The 21,416-nt window shown below is 35.5% G+C and overlaps 2 protein-coding genes and 1 long non-coding RNA gene across 4 annotated transcripts; 2 read left to right on the forward strand and 1 right to left on the reverse strand.

Moving 5' to 3' along the window:
* Positions 1-4,289: 4,289 nt before the first annotated feature.
* Positions 4,290-5,685, forward strand: LOC140004896 (uncharacterized). Its single transcript, XR_011812712.1, has 2 exons — positions 4,290-4,528; positions 5,137-5,685. It is a non-coding gene; the product is annotated as an uncharacterized lncRNA (long non-coding RNA).
* A 655-nt stretch (positions 5,686-6,340) lies between these two features.
* LOC140004348 (putative GEM-like protein 8) lies at positions 6,341-9,293 on the reverse strand. 2 transcript variants are annotated; one of them, XM_027265801.2, is made up of 4 exons: positions 8,964-9,293; positions 8,785-8,877; positions 8,354-8,628; positions 6,341-6,926 (listed from the first exon to the last, which is right to left on the reverse strand). In XM_027265801.2, the coding sequence occupies exons 1-4, from the start codon at positions 9,151-9,153 to the stop codon at positions 6,738-6,740; spliced, it is 747 nt and encodes a 248-aa protein (XP_027121602.1). In that variant the 5' UTR covers positions 9,154-9,293; the 3' UTR covers positions 6,341-6,737. The 2 variants fall into 2 exon arrangements, with proteins under 2 accessions (XP_027121602.1, XP_071901895.1); XM_072045794.1 differs by having other exon boundaries at positions 8,785-8,880.
* A 7,100-nt stretch (positions 9,294-16,393) lies between these two features.
* Positions 16,394-21,377, forward strand: LOC113739748 (probable metal-nicotianamine transporter YSL7). The gene is made up of 6 exons (XM_027267064.2): positions 16,394-16,978; positions 18,717-18,880; positions 19,261-19,358; positions 19,458-19,592; positions 19,793-19,982; positions 20,063-21,377. The coding sequence occupies exons 1-6, from the start codon at positions 16,558-16,560 to the stop codon at positions 21,173-21,175; spliced, it is 2,121 nt and encodes a 706-aa protein (XP_027122865.1). The 5' UTR covers positions 16,394-16,557; the 3' UTR covers positions 21,176-21,377.
* The last annotated feature ends 39 nt before the right edge of the window (positions 21,378-21,416 follow it).

Here is a 21,416-nt window from a genome sequence, read left to right on the forward strand (position 1 = left end):
CGTTTTTAGTTTTTTTTTTTTTTTGGGGGGTAACGAAGTCTTACGGTTGTGAAAACTTCAATCCCTTCTTGAAGAAAATATTGACCAGCTCCGACGTCCATAATTCACGGATTCAATACCGGATGAGTGCAACATATTTCTACTTTGTGGTACCTCACTCTTTAGGCAGTTCCGAGTCTTTTTCTTTAATTTAACCCTGGTTGTGAAACTCTTGAAAATTAATGCTAACTGCTTTGCAGAAAATTTATCAAGCAGGACAAGGAAATTGAACCATAAAAAACAATGACAATTGACAACAAAATGAGTTTACCAAAAGAAACTACATATGCTCAGTACGGAAAGGAAAGTTAACTCGGATCACAGGTTTTCTACTCTTACCGCGCGCCATGGAACATGGCATCGTAGCCTGAGCTTTTCTGTGACAGTGAAGAAGACACGGCATAAAAGGAGAATTGTGCTCGAAATTTTTATTGTTGTATTCTTATCTAACATTATTGTTTCTGTTGAAATATCAAGACAGATGGCTTAATTTGAAGTCCCCCAAAAAAAAAAAATTTTTTTTTTTTTTGTTGGCAGAAAATACTACATAGTAGTAGATGTGTAACCTCTGAAAGTTGCAACACTAGTGGACTCACGTTTGCAGATGCCTTCAAACCAGAAAGCTTGGACTACGATGTCATGTTCCTAACAATACAAAAACTGATATCCAAGTTTAATTTTCCTTTCCATAACGCGCAGCAATCGTAGTTTCTTCTGGTAAACTCTCATTCAGTTGTCAATTTTCGTTGTCTTAATTTAGGCGAATTTCATTTTCATGCTGGATTGAAGATTTCACTAACGCCTAATTGAAGATTTCACCAAAAAAAGGACTAGTAAATTGCTACTGACTAAAACATGAGCATTGCTCACTAGTACATCCAGGGATTTTCTTGTATTGTACCTGGTTTCCAAGTTTCATGGCGATTAATCATGGCAGCCCACATTCTTATGCTAATTCTTGTGTGTGTGTATATATATATATATATATATTTTTTTTTTTCAAGTTTTTATATTTATTACTGTGAAATGTAATTTTTATTTGGTGAATTCGATTATATTTGAATATGCTTGATTAAACTCAATTATATTTGAATAGACTTAATTAAGTTAGATTAGACTCAATTAGGCTTAATTAAACTCGAATTCGAGTAAGGTAAACTGAAGTTAAACTTAACTTCTAAAAGTTTAAACAACTCGAGTTCGAATTCCAATTCAATTATTTTATCTTACTATTCGAGTTCAACTCAGTTTAAATGCACCCCTAGTCATGCTACAAAGTGGTTCGAACCTCTGTTTTCAAACTCGGACCGGACCGGCCGGTCGAACCGGTCGAACCGGGAACCGGCCAGGTAGCCGGTCCGAGTCAACTTAGAAAACCGGAAATTTTAAAACTCGGTCAAAGCCGGTCAAAATCCGGGTTTGACCGGGAAAAACCGGTTTTTCCGGTTCAACAGTAATTTCTTTTAAAAAAAAATTCAAACTTTATAATATTATGTTTTGGCCCCCTAAATTGTTAAAACTTATTCGTATACCTCAAATATTTGATACTTTATAAATATTGTCCTACAATTTGATGTTATTTTTCAATTAAATTCATAATTTTAATTCTAAACTTGTTAATATTTATTAAATAATATAAATTGCTACTTGATTGTTCTAATTTCTTTGTATTTTCTTGTTAAATATATTTGAAACATCAAATATATATGAATATACCTTTATTAATATCAATATATTATTAGATATGATATATATAATATTTTAATTTTTAAATAATTTTTATTTATGACGTCATCCGGTTCGACCCCTATCGACCCCCGGTCGAACCCATTGACCCCTGACCCCTGACCTTGGCCGAGTCGCTATCCGGTCCGGTTCTGAAAACATAGGTTCGAACCACACTTGTGCACTTCAACTTGTGAAGGTGATGATTGACTGCCAATGGCATCGCAATCGATCACATTCTCACCTCTGTTCGTAAAGTTATTCGAAAACCCAGTTACGTCAGCATCAAATTCACTAGTGAAAAAAAATTTACGAATCATCAGGTTTGTGGGATTCGTAGACAAAATTTTGTGGAATATTGGTGGATTTTGAAGCAAATTCCGGGACACGGACCAAAACTGAGCAATTGCCAATTGGTTCAAAATTGAGAGATATGAAAAGTCCTACTTTATTTTTTTTATGCACTCATTCATTTTGTCCTTTTGCTGAATGTAAACACAATTAACATCGGTAACAACGGTGGTTACAAAGGAAGCAGGCTCTCGGGGGCAGAGTGACCAGCCTCTTAAGGTTAGATTCAAGAAGCATAAATCTTATTTTTTGGATAGATTATTGTCATGTATTGAATGAAGTAAAATAATATCCACGGAAAAGAAGGGATTTTTAATTATTTGTGTATGAAATTAAAGAAAGAAGTTATTCTGTTGCTTAAATGACTACAAGGGAAAAAGGAAAAAGAAAAGCTATTGCATTTTCATAATTCTGGTTTGAAGTTTTTTCCTAGCAAAGATTTGCACGATTTTTTGTAGTCTGATGACGGCAATTTACCCTTCCTTTTTTTTTGGTATGAAAGAGATAACCAATTAAAGATACAAATTCTTGGGAGATAAAATCCTCTACAATCTAGATCCATAAGATAGGAAAGTTCTACGGGTTTACAAGTCAAAACACAAAGTTTTCAACAGTTTCAACTATCTTTTTAGCCAAAAAAAAAAAAAAACCCGTACACTCGTTCGCTTCTCTGAAAATATGCTTAATAGTAATTGAGTGGAAGGTAGGGCTGCAAACGAATCGAATCGCTCGCGAGCGGCTCGAGTCGAGCTCAATATTAATCGAGCTCGAGTCGAGCTCGAGCTCAGAATATTAAGCTCGTTAGCTCGCGAGCGAGATTGCTCGAACTCGAGCTCAGAATATTAAGCTTGTTAGCTCGCGAGCCGGCTCGCGAGCTTGAGTATATATATATATATATTTTTTTTTATTTAATAATAAAATTACGTATATTATATATATTTTTTTTATTTTTTATTTTCATAGTGAAATTACGTATATATCCTTAATATTTTATTATTTATTCAGAAAAAAATATTATTTTATTTATTTTTTTTAAAAATAAAATATTTTTTTTAAATTTTTTTGAGCTCGGCTCGACTTGATTCGAGTCGAGCTCGAGCTCGAAAATTGCCAGCTCATCGAACTCGAGCTCGAACTCGAGTTTGGTAAAATTTAGTCGAGACTCGGCTCGATTAGCTCAAAGCTCGACTCGACTCGACTCGTTTGCAGCCCTAGTGGAAGGTGATGATCCTGCAATCACAGACAATTGACGCAAAAAGATGCATTAGATCATTTTTACTATTAACTAAATCCACTATAATTTTTTGCATCCATTTCAACTCGTAGATTTGTGATATTAAGATCATTTGCTAAACTATGACCATCTCTTAGTGCCCAAAACCCAGCTATGACGTTGGAGGCTCTGCCAACATTCCTGTAGAACCCTCCAACCCATTCTCCATCATGGTTGCGAATGATGCCATCAGCCCCCTGCTGGAACTGGATTACCAGTGAAAGATCCATATGTATTTATTTTGAAAATTCTTGGAGGGGGAGGAATCCATCCCACCAAATTTTGCTCTTTAACTTTAATTCCAACAGTTCTAGGTCCCGAGTGAAGGTATTTGACTGCACTAGCAATTGCTTTCGAGATTGGGTGGGTATCATATTAGTGGTCATCAAACAAACTCTGATTTCTATGGTTCCAAAGCGTCCAACAGGAAAGGCAACTAAAGTATCCCAAAGAATTCTAAATAAGGGAGAGATGCCACTCAAACCCCAAAGAATCATTGAGGAGACCCAGAAACTAAACTCCTTAGAGGCCCCAAAGAAGTCCAATCTTCCAGCCGAATCCATTATTGATGGCCCATCGCACTCCTTAATTATAAAGGTCTACTCCAATTACAAGACTCTCCTGGTTCATGGATCCTTTGATGTGGTTAAGGATCACTCTTTTGTTATGTCCGGTGGTTAAGGAATCCACGTACTTAATGATTCAGAATTTTAACCCCAGGTTTTTCTTTCTCTTGCATAATTCTTCAGCACAACCCAACCGTTGCTATTGCATCCACATCAACAGTCTTCCTAATACCAAGCCCACCAAGAGTTTCGGGAGTTGTAACGGTCTCCCAATTTACCAAATAGACCTTGGAGCGTGTATATCATAAGAGGAAGGGTCTCTCAAACAGATTGATTAGATATGGTTTGACTTGGAGCGCTGCTGAAAGTTTCAAAGCAGGACCAGCAACAGTACATGCCCGTGTGTGGGGGGCAGCGGATAGAAATTGTGTACATGGAGAGTCAGTCCGGGCAACACCACCACAACCACAACCGACAAAGGAGACAAATCAGAGGGGGGAGATGCGGACCATCCAATAGCAAGTCATTTTGAGGAATCTAAGACGCCAAATGATCCGAGCTATGTTCATCTCAGGTGATCGTTCAAACTAGTTCTTGTTATATATATACTAGCCAGTACTCTGCCGTCTCCATCGTTTTACTTTGCCTCCATCATCTGTGTCGCACGTTCCTCTTATATCTCATATTTGTATTCACAGATTTCCTTAGGTTCTTGAATATATATATATACATATATATATATATATATATATATATATATATATATATATATACTAGATTATTGTTAGAATTTCAAATCAACTTGTGTTTAAGGATAGGTTAAAATAAAATGCTAAGAAATAACTGGTAGAACTATCCTACAAATGGGATAATATATTCGTGTTTAAGGTTAGAAAATATGTATTTATTGAATCATTTTTTCATGTTCAAAAGGAAAAAGTTGGGCCTACTGTAAAAGTTAAAAAACTATAATCCATTTCTTAAATTACATTTTTTTTATGAAGAAAGTTTATCCTTTCACCAAAAAAAAAAATGTTGTGACCATGAATTTGCCCCAACAAGATTCTGATATGCTGTTGTTAGGAGACAATTCATGGACCCCTTTTATAATAACACAGTACTGCAACTTTTCATTAGTACAAAAAATAATGCACTGACTGGTTATATCTTTCATCAAAACAGTGAACTACTTCGAAACCGAAAGAAAACTTTTCAAGTCATTGCCGAAGCCGCCAAAGAAAACTAAGAAAAAGAATGAAAGCTAAGAAGAAGAAGAAAGCTAAGAGAAAACAAAGGAAATTGCTGACCGCCAACTGCCCACGGACCAGCAGGAATTGCTCATTGCCACAATCGTCCGCGTGAAATTCTAGCAGAACCATTGCCACCAAATGGCAAAAGACCAAAATGCCCCTCAAAGTCACAACAATCACAGTATAACTGGCCCATTGTCCACTGTTCATAAGCGATTCATACTTTACCTATATAAGATATATATATATATATATCTTATATATATATATATATATATATATATATTTTTTTTTTTTTTGTGCCTGGAGGGACATCCTAAAATCACCAGACTAATTACTCCAAAGTGACAGAGCTCGTCTCATAGATGCCCAACAAGAATATACGTTGACATCACTCATTTATGATGTAGGCCCTCCCTTTTCTCTACAGCAAAACATGTACAGACATTTAATTTGTGCTAAATTCTTCATTTTTTTCAAATATGTACTAAAGCATACCATTAAGCGGCAGAAACAAACTAAAATTAAGCTGCATCTTTCCTGATATTTTCTTACGAAAGTAAGAAGTTCGGCAAATAAACCTAGATCCCCGAGCAATCTTAAAAAACCAGTAACTTCTAGGAATTTTCATGTTTGTGGGTCCTCATGTTTACGGCAGGTGTACTCATCAAGAAAATTGACCTATCCTGACCTCATTTTCAAACTGCAGCCAAAAACGAATTGAACAAAGGAAAAAGAAAAATAAAAAAAAGAGAAAAATCTACAACAACAAAAAAAGCCGTTTGTTAGTTTCATAACCTTATAGCAACGGCTTGGATTGTAAATTATTTCACTTTATAGAGACGTAATTATTTCACTTTTATAGAGATGTAAACTATTTCACCTTATGACAATCCAAACACACTCATTAATGTTGAGTGAAATATTGCTCTGCTGTTCGAAAGTCCAAAGAGCTAGGAATTTCTCATAGAGACGTGTCTGTATCAAAATTTTTTTCTTTTTTGTTGAGGGAAAAAAAAAGCCAGGTCCTTGCGTTTGAAGAACAAGTAATATCGTTATTTATCTGCTATTATCTGCTTGTTTTTGCTGTAAAATTCACAAAGCCAAACAATAATCTCGACCTATACATATTGAAGTAGAGGCAAACCAAATCTCTCAACGTTGACTGAATCAATACAGAATTACAAACTAATGCAAGACTCTTCTCATCTTCATGAGACCATATGCTAAGCACAACTATATATTGTCCTACCCAAACTTTGCTAACCCTAAATAGGCATTGCGTTGGACATGAAAATTATTTTTTCATGAACACATTTTTTAATCATCTTTTTACTTCATATACATCAAACTACTACAATATATTCTTCTACAAAAACTTCTAAAAATAACAATCCAAACGACTTAAATCTCACACCGCTGACTGAATGAGCGGAGAATTACAAACTAATGCAAGACTCTTCTCATCTTCACGAGACCATACGCTAAGCACAACTATATAGTATATATTGCTCTACCCAAACTTTGCTAAACCTAAAAGGGCATTGAGCTGGACATGGAAATTGCCTTGCGGAGATTCTTCAAGGCTTTTTCATAGCGTACAAATCCCATAAACCAGAACTCGAAATTGTCGTCGGTAACTATTTCTATGTACTTCTTTGCCGGCTTATCCACGTTCGCACTTTCATTGGCCTTTTTGATCTTTCTCACGGGGATTGAAACCTGTAAAGGCAAGCATATCAGTAATTAATGAAGAGTTGTTGACATTGAGGGTTTCACGACTCGACTGAAGAAATTAACAGTGGCGTGAAGGGACTAAATAGAAACTTTGACATAAATTTAAGTACTGATGAAAAGGTGATTTTGCCCACTTTTCACTTTCTAGAATCACTACACCATTTTATCAGGTCCAAGCTATATATATATATATATATCATTCCACAGTTAAAATTCAACAATCCAAGTGGTTGTCACCTGTTCTTTAGGGTCTAGCCAACGCCCGGGCCAGGTGTCTGTTTGGATTGTAAGTTATTTGGGATTATTTGAGATATTTTTACTGTAACATTTTTTGTGATGTGATGTATGTGAGATAAAAAGATATTGGAAAGATAAAAAGGTGTATTGGAAATTGTAAAGATGATGTAAGTAAATAAAATTGGAAAAATATGAAGCAATCCAAACAAATCCAATTGTCGGCTTTCAAGGGCAGGCAGAAATTTCAGGTTCGGAAGAAATTGCCAGGGAACAAGAGCGACAACTGACAAGAAAGAAATGAATAAAAAATCGGAGAGACAGAGACTACTCTCTCTCTCTTTTTCAACTCACCTGTTTATATTTTTCAACTCACCTGTTTATATTTTTAATTATCTTTTTATCTCATATATATCACATCACAAAAAATGCTACAGTAATTATTTCAAATAATACTCTATCTTTATTCTTCTTCAAAATGGTGCATTTTAAAGCTTTTAACTTTTAACCATCGATTTAAAAGCAAAATGAGAAGTTGGCAGTTGAAGTTCATCCAATAGTAGAAGGGCACTTTATGAGATTAGGTATGAATTATATACAACTACTCATCTCTCAATTACATGTGTTTGAATTACGTATTATTTTCATTTTATTTATAAACACTAAGTTATTTACATCATCAACATATTTTTTAATTATATTTTTATTTCATATGCATCACATAAAAAAAATACTACTTCACAAAATTATCTCAAATAATTTACTGTCCCAAAAACATCACGCTCGTAGTAGATCAACTACTCATTGCCAATAACTAATTGCTCAAAGGAACAACCAATACAATACCAAAAAAAAAAACACACACACACACACACACACCCAAAAAAAAGGGATTTCCGGCATATGCTAGTTTTCTTTCTGTATAATTAGCAGAAATGAATTGAAATAATCTCCATTTTCTTCCTTAAAGAAATCAATTCATATTTAAAAAAAAAAACTTAATACTCCAATATAAAAACATCCATCAGTTTACGATAAATTATGTAATTCTTCTTCTTCTTTTTTCTTTTTTTTTTTTTTGAGAGTTAGCTGATCGAGAGAGAGGTGCTGTGGTAGATTATTTTCATAACTGTGGTACAACAATCTATTTGTTTAGACGTAGTATAATTAATAATTACCTTGTATGGTGTTCTAACAACACCTCCGGGAGAGGCCGATAAGGTAACTGGTCTTTCACTGCAGAAAGCGACCTTTTCGGTGGAAATAAAGAGGATTCCAGCAATCGGACCAGCGGTTGTTGACAAATAGCATTGCGAAGCTTTTAGCAGCTCCTCCCCGTCACTTACGCTAAATATTTGCCTGAATATATTCTCTCGCCCCCCTTTTCGAATTATTTTGGCCCCCAAACTCAACTTCCCCTTCACTGTTTCAGAAAATTTAGGCCCCAGTTTCACTGCAAATTCACAATAACAACCAAATTTATTGCTTAGAAGACGCGTTTGAAATTTTTCAAGAACTAAATATTCCCCCTGCAACAAGCAGAGAGCAACTGCATAACGAAAATTCTCAATTACATACTAGCACAAAAACATTAACAATGATAACGTACCATGCTCACGAATTCTGTAAACATAACTGTTGGCCTTCCTCTCTAATTTTTTCTTCTTCTTTTGAACCACCACCTTGGAATCATCTCCCTTGTCTTCTGCAGTTAAAATTCAACCAAATCAATCACTAAAATCTTTCCAAAAAGCAGAAATTAAATCTCCTGAAATTCATTAAACTTACCGGTCTTGAAGATCGGGGAAAGAGGATCAGCAGAGGAGGAGGGACTCTGGCATGAGGTAGTAGGTTCAGAAAATGAAGTGGGCCTCTCACTTTCAGGAGTTGCAGTTCCATAAGAACCCATCTGAAAGAAATGATCTTGATGATGATCAAATTCTTGATGATGATGATGATGATGATGATCGTTCTTCATATTGATTTTTAGCACCTCAACGCGGAATGAATTAATCAGAGTACTAAGTATATTTCCACTGCTTGGACTTGGGAGGAATACGGAGACTATATTAATGACTCTGTCCCGGTGAAAATTAGCTGTAGTTTGTTTTGTTATACTCTACTTCTAGTGTCATATGTAAGTAGGAGGAAGAAGGGAGGGAAGGGGGAAGGAAATATCCTTTGTAGTATTATAATGGCGGGTCGGTCATTGGCTGGCAAAGACAGAAGTGCAAGCTAGCGGTATGTTTGGATTGCATTTTTTGTATAAAAATTATTGTAACGATTTGATATATGTAAAGTAAAAAAAATAAATAAAAAATATATTCATAGAAGACGTAACAATTTTTCTTTGGAAAATTACTTTCCAAACAAGGCCAATTTGCTAGGATGTGATTCGGCCGTATCTCACTTAAATTTGCATTAAATTATTGATTTATCTAGCGCGCGTGCTTGTAAGGCACTCGTTAAAATATATTTCAAGTATTATATTTTTAAAAGTATAAACTTAATTAAGGAAAATAATAAATACAAGAGGGAATAGGTAAAATTAAATATAAAAAGTATATAAATATAAGAGAAGATAATAATTGTTAATATGTGTATATATATGATAAATTAGGTGAATGTTAGGTATGTAACGAGCGTCTAAGAGCATCCGTTAAAAAAATTCTTAAATTATTGTGCAACATACCAAATTAGTTATTTTATGGTTGTTCTTCTTTTTATTTTACTGATTATTCACTTTTTGCCTTTCTCCTTGTGAAGTCATAGAAAAGAATTTATTAGATTTTTTTTTTTTTTTTTGAAAACGATAACTATTGGACGACTTATCTATCCTAGACCAGAGGGGAAGGAGAGTCTAAAGAAATTTTATGTTATGGATTAATAGGTACACAGACCTTACTAAATCACTGGCGTGATTTGACACAATTCTTGAATATTTTTTTGCTGACCTACGGCCCAAGCGGGGTTTAGCTCAGTGGTGGAGTATTTTTCCTAGAAAAGAATTTACTAGATGATGGTATATTTTTCCATTTTGTACTAGTTACCCCGAGGGAGGGAGGGAAGACTGGACGTGTGTCACGGCTGACAGTGGCATATGCTTTCTTGTTCTTTTGTCTTTCCTTTTTGTTCTTTTTATATTGACTATTGCGCATAATGCACGATTGTTGAGTTTAGTATTAAAAAAACAATTCTTTGCCTTCATCTTATATTCTAATTTTATCTTGCATGTACTCTATGGTTTTTGTATCCATTAAATAATGAAATAAAAATGTTGCCGTTTAGAATAAACACAAAAAAAAAAAAAAGCATAATGGATATATTCACAATTGACCAAAAAGCATAGAATCATGGAGTAAGAATGGCTACTACTCTAATTTCACCAAAGAATCATGGAGTGCGTGAATTTATATTAGATTAGACCATAGCGGCCGCCGACTTTGAAATTTTTAGAAGAGTTGACGGAGACTTGGACTTTTGATGCACACATTTCATCGTCATAGAGGTAGTTATTATTATAACGTCTCTTCTGGGGGGACATCTGATTGATGTATTTATGACTCTATGTATATTCTACTCCCTCCCTTTTTTTATAACTGACGTTTAAGGTTTTGCATACCAATTAAGAAAAGTTTTTCATTGTTTAAATCTATACACTACTTTTCTTTTGTACCCTCATTAATTGTCCAATTCACCCATATTTTTTCTCACTAGAGTATTAAATGGTGCTGTTTTACCAGGCCAAAAGCAATGCAAACTAACTCCCATCAATTATGAAAAGAGAGATAAAAGGGTAAAATTGTGAAAAAATAATTAATGCTGCATGGGGATAATAAAACGACAGATAAAAGTACTTAAGAGCAAATTTCTTAAACGTCAGTTATAAAAAAAGGGAGGACATGATACTAGTAACATATTTATAGGAGCATAAAAAGTGCAAACAAAAAATAATAATTAGAAAAATGACCAGATTAATTGTAGTTTTACTACTATTACTCGTGCAATAACAGTGGAAAATGGGGCCTAAATGACTGTGACTTATACGATCTTGGACTTGGGATGGGACCGACGGTGGTCAGGTCAACCTTTTTTTTTTTTGTAATTTTATTTGTTTTCACAAGGTATATATTCATTTTTTGAGAGTCTAATTCATTTTGAACATAAAATAAATGTGGAATAAATTTTTGTGACTTTCCGTATATGTATTAGTTACTGTTAAAATAAATGTATTTAAGAGTTGAATTACTAGTGGGTTTGTTTGGATATAGTATTATTTGAAATATTATTTGGAATAATCACTATATCACTTTCTGTGATGCAATATATGTGAAATAAAAAAGTGATCGTGAATATAAAAAGGTGAATTGAAAAATATGAATAATTTCACTGTCCAAACAAACCTACGTACTAATTCAAAACTTACAATTTTTTTTTTTAAGCTAATCATGGCTTTGTAGAGAATGATCATCCCTGCCTCAAAATCACGGCGCTTCTTTTGGTATAAACTCATATAATTTTGATATACTCGTGAATTTTATTTTTTATTTTTCCAAACGATAAAAGATCGTGAATTTTATTTGTACTAGACAAATTTAACGAGATACATATACAATCTTAAAGGAGCTACAAGAATCAATCAAACAAAACCGGACAAAACCCAACTCTTTTCTGCCCTTTTTCGACAGATCAGAGGCAGTCAGTTGGATTTCAGCACTGCAGGCTATCTTGGACTGCTTAGTATATATTCTGCATCAGAATTTTCTGGGCATCGTCTTCTTGGACTGCTGCACAATTGTGGACTGCATGCATCACCCATCCGGCTGACCGGTCGGCATGACCCACAGAAAATTGACTAGACTGAAGCGTGCCCTGATAAGATAACCTCCAGGACATGAAGATCTACTGACCATTGATTGACCTTGTCATTACCGAGTCAGCTGCCCTATTTTTGGCCGAATTTGACTTCTACTAATTTTTTACCACCTTTTTAGTTATGATAATTTCAAAAAATTCTTCAAAAATTTTAAACTATATATTTTAAAATACTTAAAAATTTACATACTTCAAATTTTTTTTGTTACAACTTCTATAGTAAGTTACAGTAAAATTTTAGATAAACATCCAAAAAAACTCATTTGTGACCTTTGTTTGCTTAACATTTAGTATGTAATTAAGGTTTTGTTTCTTGCATTAGTTATCTTGACTTTTGAGCATGAAGTAGAAGTAGAAGTAGAAAACAAACCCGAAAGATGAAGATTTGTTAGTCCATCTGTCATTTTATTTGTACAAGGACAAGCCCATCGACAAACAGATACAATTTTTTTTTTTTACTTCCGCGACATTATTTCGCTTGCATCATAAATACATTTTTCAACCTATCTTTTTATATTCTCAATCACCTTTTTATCTCACATACATCATATCACAAAAAGTGCTACAGTAATTATTTCAAATAATACTCTATCCAAACAAACCTATTATTTTCGATCTTAATTTGTTTTTGATTCCAATATTGGAATTCTAAGTCAGATTTATGATTCTACGAACAATCCATTTTGACTTGTTTATTGCTCGAGTTAAATTCAAAATTATATGCAGCCAAAGCTTAAACCATCTTTTCTGAGTTAACCCAAGTCTGAGTTCAAGTGTTACAAGTGTTAATAGAGTTTTTTTTTTTCTTGGTTAAAGTAATTGGTCATTGTAGTCTACTAGTTCAAATTAATCATGAAATCCGACAAACACCAAAGTTGTCTTCATTATTTTAACAAGAAATTTGTTGATAAACTTCATTGACCGCCACCAAAATTTCAAAGGGCTTCTTGATACGTCTTCTGAATCAAAGTGCGAGTAACACGAGGTGCACAAAAATACAAACCCTAACACATTTTTTTGTCCTGATTTTGTTTAAACAAACATTTGATGATGACCAGTTTATACCACGACAAAACCAATTGAATGGTTTTTGAAGATTTTCAAGTAGCTGTCCTTTTTTGAAGTTTCCAAAAACTGGCAGGCTCTATACAGAGTACTAGTAGACAACAGTGCGTCAAATTAGCTATAACAAGTACCAATATTGACTAAGGCTGGTTGCCACCACCAATGCATTAAGATTTAGTGGGGTGGGAGGCAAGAGTTTAAAACTTTTGCCTGCACCCATCTGATTCGATGGTGGTTCAGTCTCCTCCGAGTTACCCCAAGACTTTTTTAGCCCCTCCCGCTCTCCATAGTGTAGGAAGCTATCGTATCAAAAAAAAAATTACCAATATCGACTGGTTTGAATAAAACTGCACATTTGTTGAATCAAAGAAAAGTAGAAAACAACAAACATGCATTTGATTGTGACTCTTGGTAGCATATGTTTGGAAATTTGCATTATTACATATATAGAATCATCGTAAATGAGTGGTATTTGAGACTTTTCCAAGTGGCTCGAAGTTAGAAACATAAAAGCTAGGAACTTGGGATATGGAGCTTGACAGTTGTTAGTAATAATCGTTCGGAATAATGTAATATTTTTTGAACAAAGTGTAATTCTACATGAACTACTTATAAACTTAACAACGGAGACGCAATTATTATATATGAGACTCACATGAGTAGTATAGAATATCACACATCTGTTATAAGAATGTATAAAAAATTTACATAGAATTACAAAACGTTCGAAAAATATTACACTGTTTAGGGAACGATTAATCTGACAGTCGTACCTGCCCCACGTCTGGAAACATGTGCAATTATTCGTGTTCTAACGACTCCAAGCCTTAGCTTCAAAGGGTCCAACTGACTCCAGCGATACACCTTTGAGGGCCTTCGTCCAATTGGGCTAATGGCTGTAGAGCTGTTCAGGCACTGGTTTATATATGATCCAAACACTTTCAATGCCACGTGAATTGATGTTGTGTTCTCAATGGATGGCCCAACAATTTTGCAACACAAGAGCAACGCCTATCTCTCGCCATGTTTCCAAGGCCTAATTTAATTAGTAAGTAATATTAATATTTTTTTTTATAATACAAAATTTGGATGAATTTGACTCTATTATAATTATGAGTCACGATATGTTTTTGAAACAATACGTCATTCACACAGTCCTTACAAATCGGTCATCAATACAATTCCTATATTAGCAACGAGATTCGAACACCTCCCATTAGAAATCTAGAAATATGCACAAAAACCCAGAAACATTGCAATAGACTGTTTGGCAACAAAAAGAAGCACAGGTTAACATTCTGATTCTAGGCGGTAGGGACATTAGGAACATTAACCACGCTCAAACTAACTCCATTCCACTTTCTCCTCGTAAATTTTGGAAGTTTCCCATGATTTTCACAGTGAGGTGTTTCTTAATAACATTGGAACACAATGTAGAAACATTACACGGACATGTGCAGTTGTGCGTACCTATTAGATGCTTCACGTCTGCAAATTTTTTGTAAGAACTTCCAACTCGTAGGCAGACCTTAATATAATATTAGAAGCACAATTGAGTCTTTGACATCAGGTGATCCAGTTCATGGTGAGCCATCTCTGTTTGTCTCATTTCAATCTGTCAAAAACATGCTTGGACTCAATTTGCGAGTTTTCACACAAATTCTCTCGACTCAATTTTCAGTAACCCTTTTATCTCGCATACACCATCACATTGTCACGGTGTATTACTCTATACAAAACTCCAAGAACTTGCTATTCAAAGAAGCTCTTAATTTGGAATTTATTGAATCTGTCGTGCGTTTTCCCATACTTAATTCTGTCAAATTGTCATGAGTCATGAAACTTGGCGGGGCTGGTACAACACTGCAGAAAACAAGCACGGAGACAAAAGTGTTGCTGTAGCTCGTCCCAGCAGAATTAAATGGTAGCGTACGAAAGGCCAGATTTCAGTTACATTATAATTATTGGAGCTAGGAATTGATAGTAGTATAACATTAATGGAAAATTTGGAAAAGTCACTGAGAAAACAGTAACGTTTGAATTAATTGATAGCAGTAACATTAATTGAATCTTCAATTAATCAGTAGGATGCTGAAAAACCAATCAGGAAAGACGAGAAAAAAAAAAAAAGTCACAAATCATTGAAGGATAACAGGTGAAGCGCATAATGACAACGCTCCCTTATCATACGTGTTTCTTTTTCTTTGGTTGGAATTCAAAACCAATCGGCTTTCAAAGGAGTTGTGTAATAAATTAGAACATAGACTTTCACATTCTTATGGATCATTCTAACTACCCCATATTTATGGCTTAGAAACCCATTAACGACAATATTTTTGTTACTATAGAATATCGCCAATATGTGGGACAGATCTTGATTAAGGGCAACTGAGTTGAGACAGTTCATATGCGAGGATCCCTTGAATCATTAAATAAATTCGTCTGGTGCTTAGATTGTGGATCTATCATCTCCTAGAGAAAGCAGCAAATAGAGACTCTTGACTTATGGAGTAGACATTGAACTCAAGAGTAAAAGAATGAGGCCACAAAGCATTATTGCCACTCTAGAACTTAACATGGGGTCTCTTCATAGCCAGAACATGAAGAAAAATGTGTACTGCTACTTCAATTCCTAATAAGAATCTCATTAGGCCTCTTGGTCGTATATCTAATTTTAACCCAAAAGACATCAGGACACCCCCCCCACCCACCCACCCAAAAAAAAACAAAAAAAATAAAGAACCCAACTATTTAAAGTCTCCAAAAGATTAGTACAACTAGTTAAAACTGAAGGTTTTACTCCCCCTATCTTAAACTCTTAGTTTAGACTGAATAAATGGTACATATTGAAGATGGTTCCCTATGTATAACTTTGTTTTCACTAACGTTTTAGATTAAAACAAAGGATTAATCTTTCCTACATTGACACTGTATACACCGCCAGCATTGGATGAATGACAATTATACAGCATTTGAATTTGAAGTGTATACATCGTCAGCGCTGGATGAATGACAATTATGCAATATTTGAATTTGAAATCCAACTTTCGCACACATGCCACAAATCTAATGGTGATAGTGTATATACTGACTGTCAGTGTATGTAAGATTTACTTTAAAACAAATACCCAAATGTACCACATCCAAGAAAAGTCCCATCAGCTCAAACCAAATGCCAAGTTGCTTCAATGACTTGCAAGTCTTTTGGCATGCATGTGCAAGTGGCTATTACAAATCAAATCTCCCACCCCACATTCTTGACGTGAACATTTGACACACTCGACGTATTCTCGCAATCTTTGACACTTTCAACCTTTTAAATTCTTACCATATCCGATACAAGTATTACTAGTATTGTAGTAGTACTTCAGTTGTATGATAGAGAGAACTTCATCAGTCTCATCCTCAGATTCCAAACTCAAGAAAGAGAGGAATAGAGAGAATGGAGTTGAATGGAAGGGAAAAGAATATTGCAGAGAATGGAATTGAATCAGAAGAACAAATGAGTTTGGAGACGAGTAATATCAAGAAAGAAAAGAATGATCAAGGAGCAGAAGAAATGTCGGTAGAGAAGATATTTGAGAACAAAGAAGTGCCCTCATGGAAAAAGCAGCTGACGGTGAGAGCATTTGTGGTGAGTTTTTTCATGTCAGTGATGTTCTGCTTCATAGTCATGAAGCTCAATCTCACCACAGGTATCATACCATCCCTCAACGTCTCAGCTGGACTTCTGGGCTTCTTCTTTATCAAGACTTGGACAACATTACTTGAAAAATCTGGATTACTGAAGCAGCCCTTCACCCGTCAAGAAAACACAGTCATTCAAACTTGTGTTGTTGCTGCCTCTGGCATAGCATTTAGCGGTACGTTTCTCCATCCTCCCACTGAAGCTGTACTACAAGTTTATACGGTTAGTGTGTTGGAAATTCTTCCGCCTTCCTTCACATTAACAAAAAGATTTTAATCTGTATTGGAGCATTTCTTCTGCAAATTTTCTGCTAATTTCTTTCGACTCTGAAATCATCCTTTTTTTTTACCCCTTCTTGTGGCCATAAGTGTTAGTGAATTATTAGCAGGATCTTCTGCTGTGATAAAGAGTATTTATTATACACTTCCACGCAATTGCATGATCATCAACATGTTTAACGGTTGAGCCTGTCTTGCTAGACATAAGATCCAAATCCTCGTAATGATATTATCTGATTTCGTGCGTCAGAAATAATAAAAGAATAGTACAAAGTCTCTTTCGGAACTCTCTGTTTTTTGGATTTTTATGTTAATAATCCTGTCATGTAGTCTTTAGTCTCATGTGCTGGTGGGTATCTCCGTTAATAATGCTCTATTATATCGTACGTAAAAGAATATTAAAAGCAGGACGCACTTCTCTGAGAAAAAGTAAAGGAGTTGAGCACTTAAGCATATATACTCTGTGGTTATATTAACAAAGTTGGTATTTTAACATATTTTTTTGGCTTATCGGGTAATTTTTCTATGTTCTTCGCGTCTGTATTTATCTATTCTTTAATATTTGTGTATGACTGATGACGCCTTGTTTGGATTGCTGTTTTTCGTCGAAAAATTATGTCGTTTTCCGTAATCACATTTTCCTATTACTTTTTTCTCTCGCATACATCAAATCGTTACAGTAATTTTTCCATGAAAATGCAATCCAAACGTAGTTTTCTGTCATTAGTATAAATTTTTATGAAATTATAATATTTTTTTATCAAAATCAGGGGGCTTTCACTCAATTTTTGAAAAACTATAGGATAACTTATACAAAGTTTAAAATTTGTGTAATTGTCCCCACACTTGCCCTTAAAATATTCTATCTAGTTCCACAATTACCCCACGAAACTATTAAAATTTTTTACAGTTATCCTCTCATGGAATCTTGAAGCAAAACAAAGCACTCTTGGTATTTCCTGTCGAACAAATCCTATTTACTTAATATTGAGGTCCACTTAGATGTCCAACATATGAATTACAAGCAAACTAAATATGCATTTGATAGTTTGACTAAATATACATTAATTGTCTATTATATATATATATATATATATCAAAATATACATCTTATAGTTTTATGCATAATATTAACCACTATAATTTTATACTATTAAATGACTTGATAACTACTGCAGATAATAAATCACAACCTATACACAATTTTATTTTTTTGCAATATTGAATAAATTGTTTCATTCCTATTAAATTTATAAGAAATATTTAGTTGCACTAAAAATTCACAAACTGGACAAAAGTCTTGGCTCCACTATTTAGAACAGTGGTAGCTTACAGATCAAAATTCCTATTGCGTAAATCAGAGTTAACAAAAGCTTTTTCTGCTAGTGAAATAAGAGAGATGTTGATGTACTAAATCAGTTGTTTCTCTTAGATAGATAATCAAGTGTCGAATTTCATGACTCTTCAAGCACGAAGAGTTTCTTTAGGCATTCTTTTTGCACACCATTGCCTGCGATAGGCCTAGCGAGGAACACATTATAAGCTACAAAATTAAATTCAGGGCATAGACATCATCAAATTATGTATTGGGACTTTGGCCTGAAAAATTTTATCATTCGGGATGATTATGCGCAGGAGGTTTTGGCAGTTACCTGTTTGCCATGAGCGAACGTGTAATTAAGCAGTCAGAAGAAGGCAAAGCTGGATTCCAATACAAAAACCCAACATTGGGATGGATGATTGGGTTTCTTTTTGTAGTTAGCTTCCTTGGCCTCTTCTCAGTGGTGCCTTTACGCAAGGTATGGTTTTGTATGAATTCCAGCGACTCTAAATTGGTTAAAGTAGCAAGGACAGATCATGTAGAATATTTCACCTGGCTAGCTGATTCATCTCCTTTCCTTTCCTCCATCCACATATTTAGGAGGAGGAAGATAAGAAGACTTGTGACTTTAAACCACATAACATTAAAATCATGCCCTGATCAATGGTGATTGCAACCACAGTTAGCTGAGAGAAACATGTTAGTTTATGCCAGATCACCAAGGAAGCAAACATGATCCTTTACTCATTTCAAAAAGCCCCATCCACTAAATTAAGAAGTGTGAAATATAACTCATTATTAACTATATATCCTCAGAAACATGTAGTCCCAAATCTTGAATTACCTGTTTGTCTGCAGATCATGATTATAGACTTCAAATTGACATATCCAAGTGGTACCGCCACAGCACATCTTATTAACAGCTTCCACACTCCTGAAGGGGCCAAGCTGGCTAAGTAAGATGCTACCTAGAATCCTAGATTGATCTTCTAATCAAATCATAATGGAAGAAATACCTCTCAACAACTTCTTTCAAACTTTGCTTGATCTTACAGGAAACAAGTAAGAGAGCTGGGCAAGTTCTTCTCCTTCAGCTTCTTGTGGGGTTTCTTCCAGTGGTTCTTTACTGCTGGTGATGACTGTGGATTTGCAAGCTTCCCAACATTTGGTTTAAAAGCATATAACTACAAGTAAACGCATGATCCTCTTTCTCATATAACCCAAACCACAGATTCTCTATTGCTAGTCAGCAAAGTAAAATACAGAAAATGACCAGGATGAGGCCATGAGGGGGTTTTTGTTGGGCCGGGTTTTTTGGAGGGGGGGGGGGGCAACAAGAAACAATAAAAGCCATTCATCATTAGCTCAAGTGGTAATTTTGCATTTCCAGGTTTTACTTCGACTTTTCTGCAACCTATGTTGGCGTGGGAATGATTTGCCCTCACATCATAAACGTATCTGTGCTGGTTGGAGGAATTCTCTCTTGGGGTCTAATGTGGCCTCTGATAGAAACGAGGGAGGGGGATTGGTACCCAGCAGGCCTAAGCCACAACAATCTTCAGGGACTCCAAGGTTACAAGGTGCTCTGCTGGAAGTATGTGTTACATTACCTGTTATTCAGTTGTCTCTCTTCTTCACTGATATTTGAGTTATCCTATAGGTGTTTATCGGCATTGCTATGATACTTGGTGATGGCCTCTACAACTTTTTCAAGGTGCTGAGCCGAACTGTAGCCGGTTTAGTTACCAAAATTCACGACCGAAGTGCTAGCATGCATATCCCAACTGTTGACAGTCCATCTCCTACCAACAAACCTCTTTCTTTTGACGACCAGCGCCGCACTCGACTCTTTCTGAAGGATCAAATACCAACCTGGTTTGCTTGTGGAGGTTACATTGCCATTGCTGTCATCTCAACTCTAACACTTCCTCACATCTTCCACCAGTTAAAATGGTACCACATTATACTTATCTACACCTTTGCACCAGTGCTTGCATTCTGCAATGCATTTGGTTGTGGGCTCACCGACTGGTCACTTGCATCAACGTACGGAAAGCTAGCCATCTTCACCATTGGAGCTTGGGCCGGTACTTCACATGGTGGAGTTTTAGCTGGTTTGGCAGCATGTGGAGTCATGATGAACATTGTTTCCACAGCTTCTGACCTAATGCAGGATTTTAAGACCGGATATTTGACCTTGGCTTCACCGCGTTCCATGTTTGTGAGCCAAGTGATTGGCACTGCAATGGGATGTGTGGTAGCGCCTTGTGTCTTCTGGATCTTTTACAAGGCTTTTCCGGATCTTGGTGTGACCGGAACCACGTATCCGGCTCCCTTTGCCACTGTCTACTATAACATGGCTAAACTCGGAGTTGAAGGCTTTTCAGCCCTGCCAAAAAATTGCCTCAAACTGTGTTATGCATTCTTTTGTGCATCAATTCTCATCAACATGATTAGGGATGCTGTGGGAAAGAAACGTGGAAGGTATATTCCACTCCCAATGGCGATGGCAATTCCATTTTACTTGGGTTCATATTTTGCCATTGACATGTGTGTTGGGAGCCTAATTCTCTACATCTGGCAAAGGATAAACAGGGCTAAGGCTGATGCTTTTGCACCGGCTGTGGCTTCAGGCTTGATTTGTGGAGACGGCATATGGACTCTGCCTAATTCTATATTAGCTCTGGCTGGGGTGAAACCTCCTATCTGCATGAAGTTCCTGTCCAAGGGCACAAACAGTAGGGTAGATAAGTTTTTGGCTCCTAAGCCTTAATCTGAAATGCACTTTAAGGACTGCAAATGCCAGTTGAATTAAGTAAAGGTCTATGTACATTCTTCCCATCTTTCCCTTCTTTCTCTTTGTTGTTTTTTTTTTTTTCATTTTTTCCTCTTCGTTTCCATGGTTATAGCAAGACGATGTAATAAAGCAGTATTTAATGGGAATATCAGAGATGAGATGTTTCCCTGTTTGTGAACCTTTCTGCATATATTCTTTCGTGCACACTGTTCCCTGA

The sequence above is a fragment of the Coffea arabica genome, chromosome 4c (genome assembly GCF_036785885.1).
Source record: "Coffea arabica cultivar ET-39 chromosome 4c, Coffea Arabica ET-39 HiFi, whole genome shotgun sequence".
NCBI lineage: Eukaryota > Viridiplantae > Streptophyta > Magnoliopsida > Gentianales > Rubiaceae > Coffea > Coffea arabica.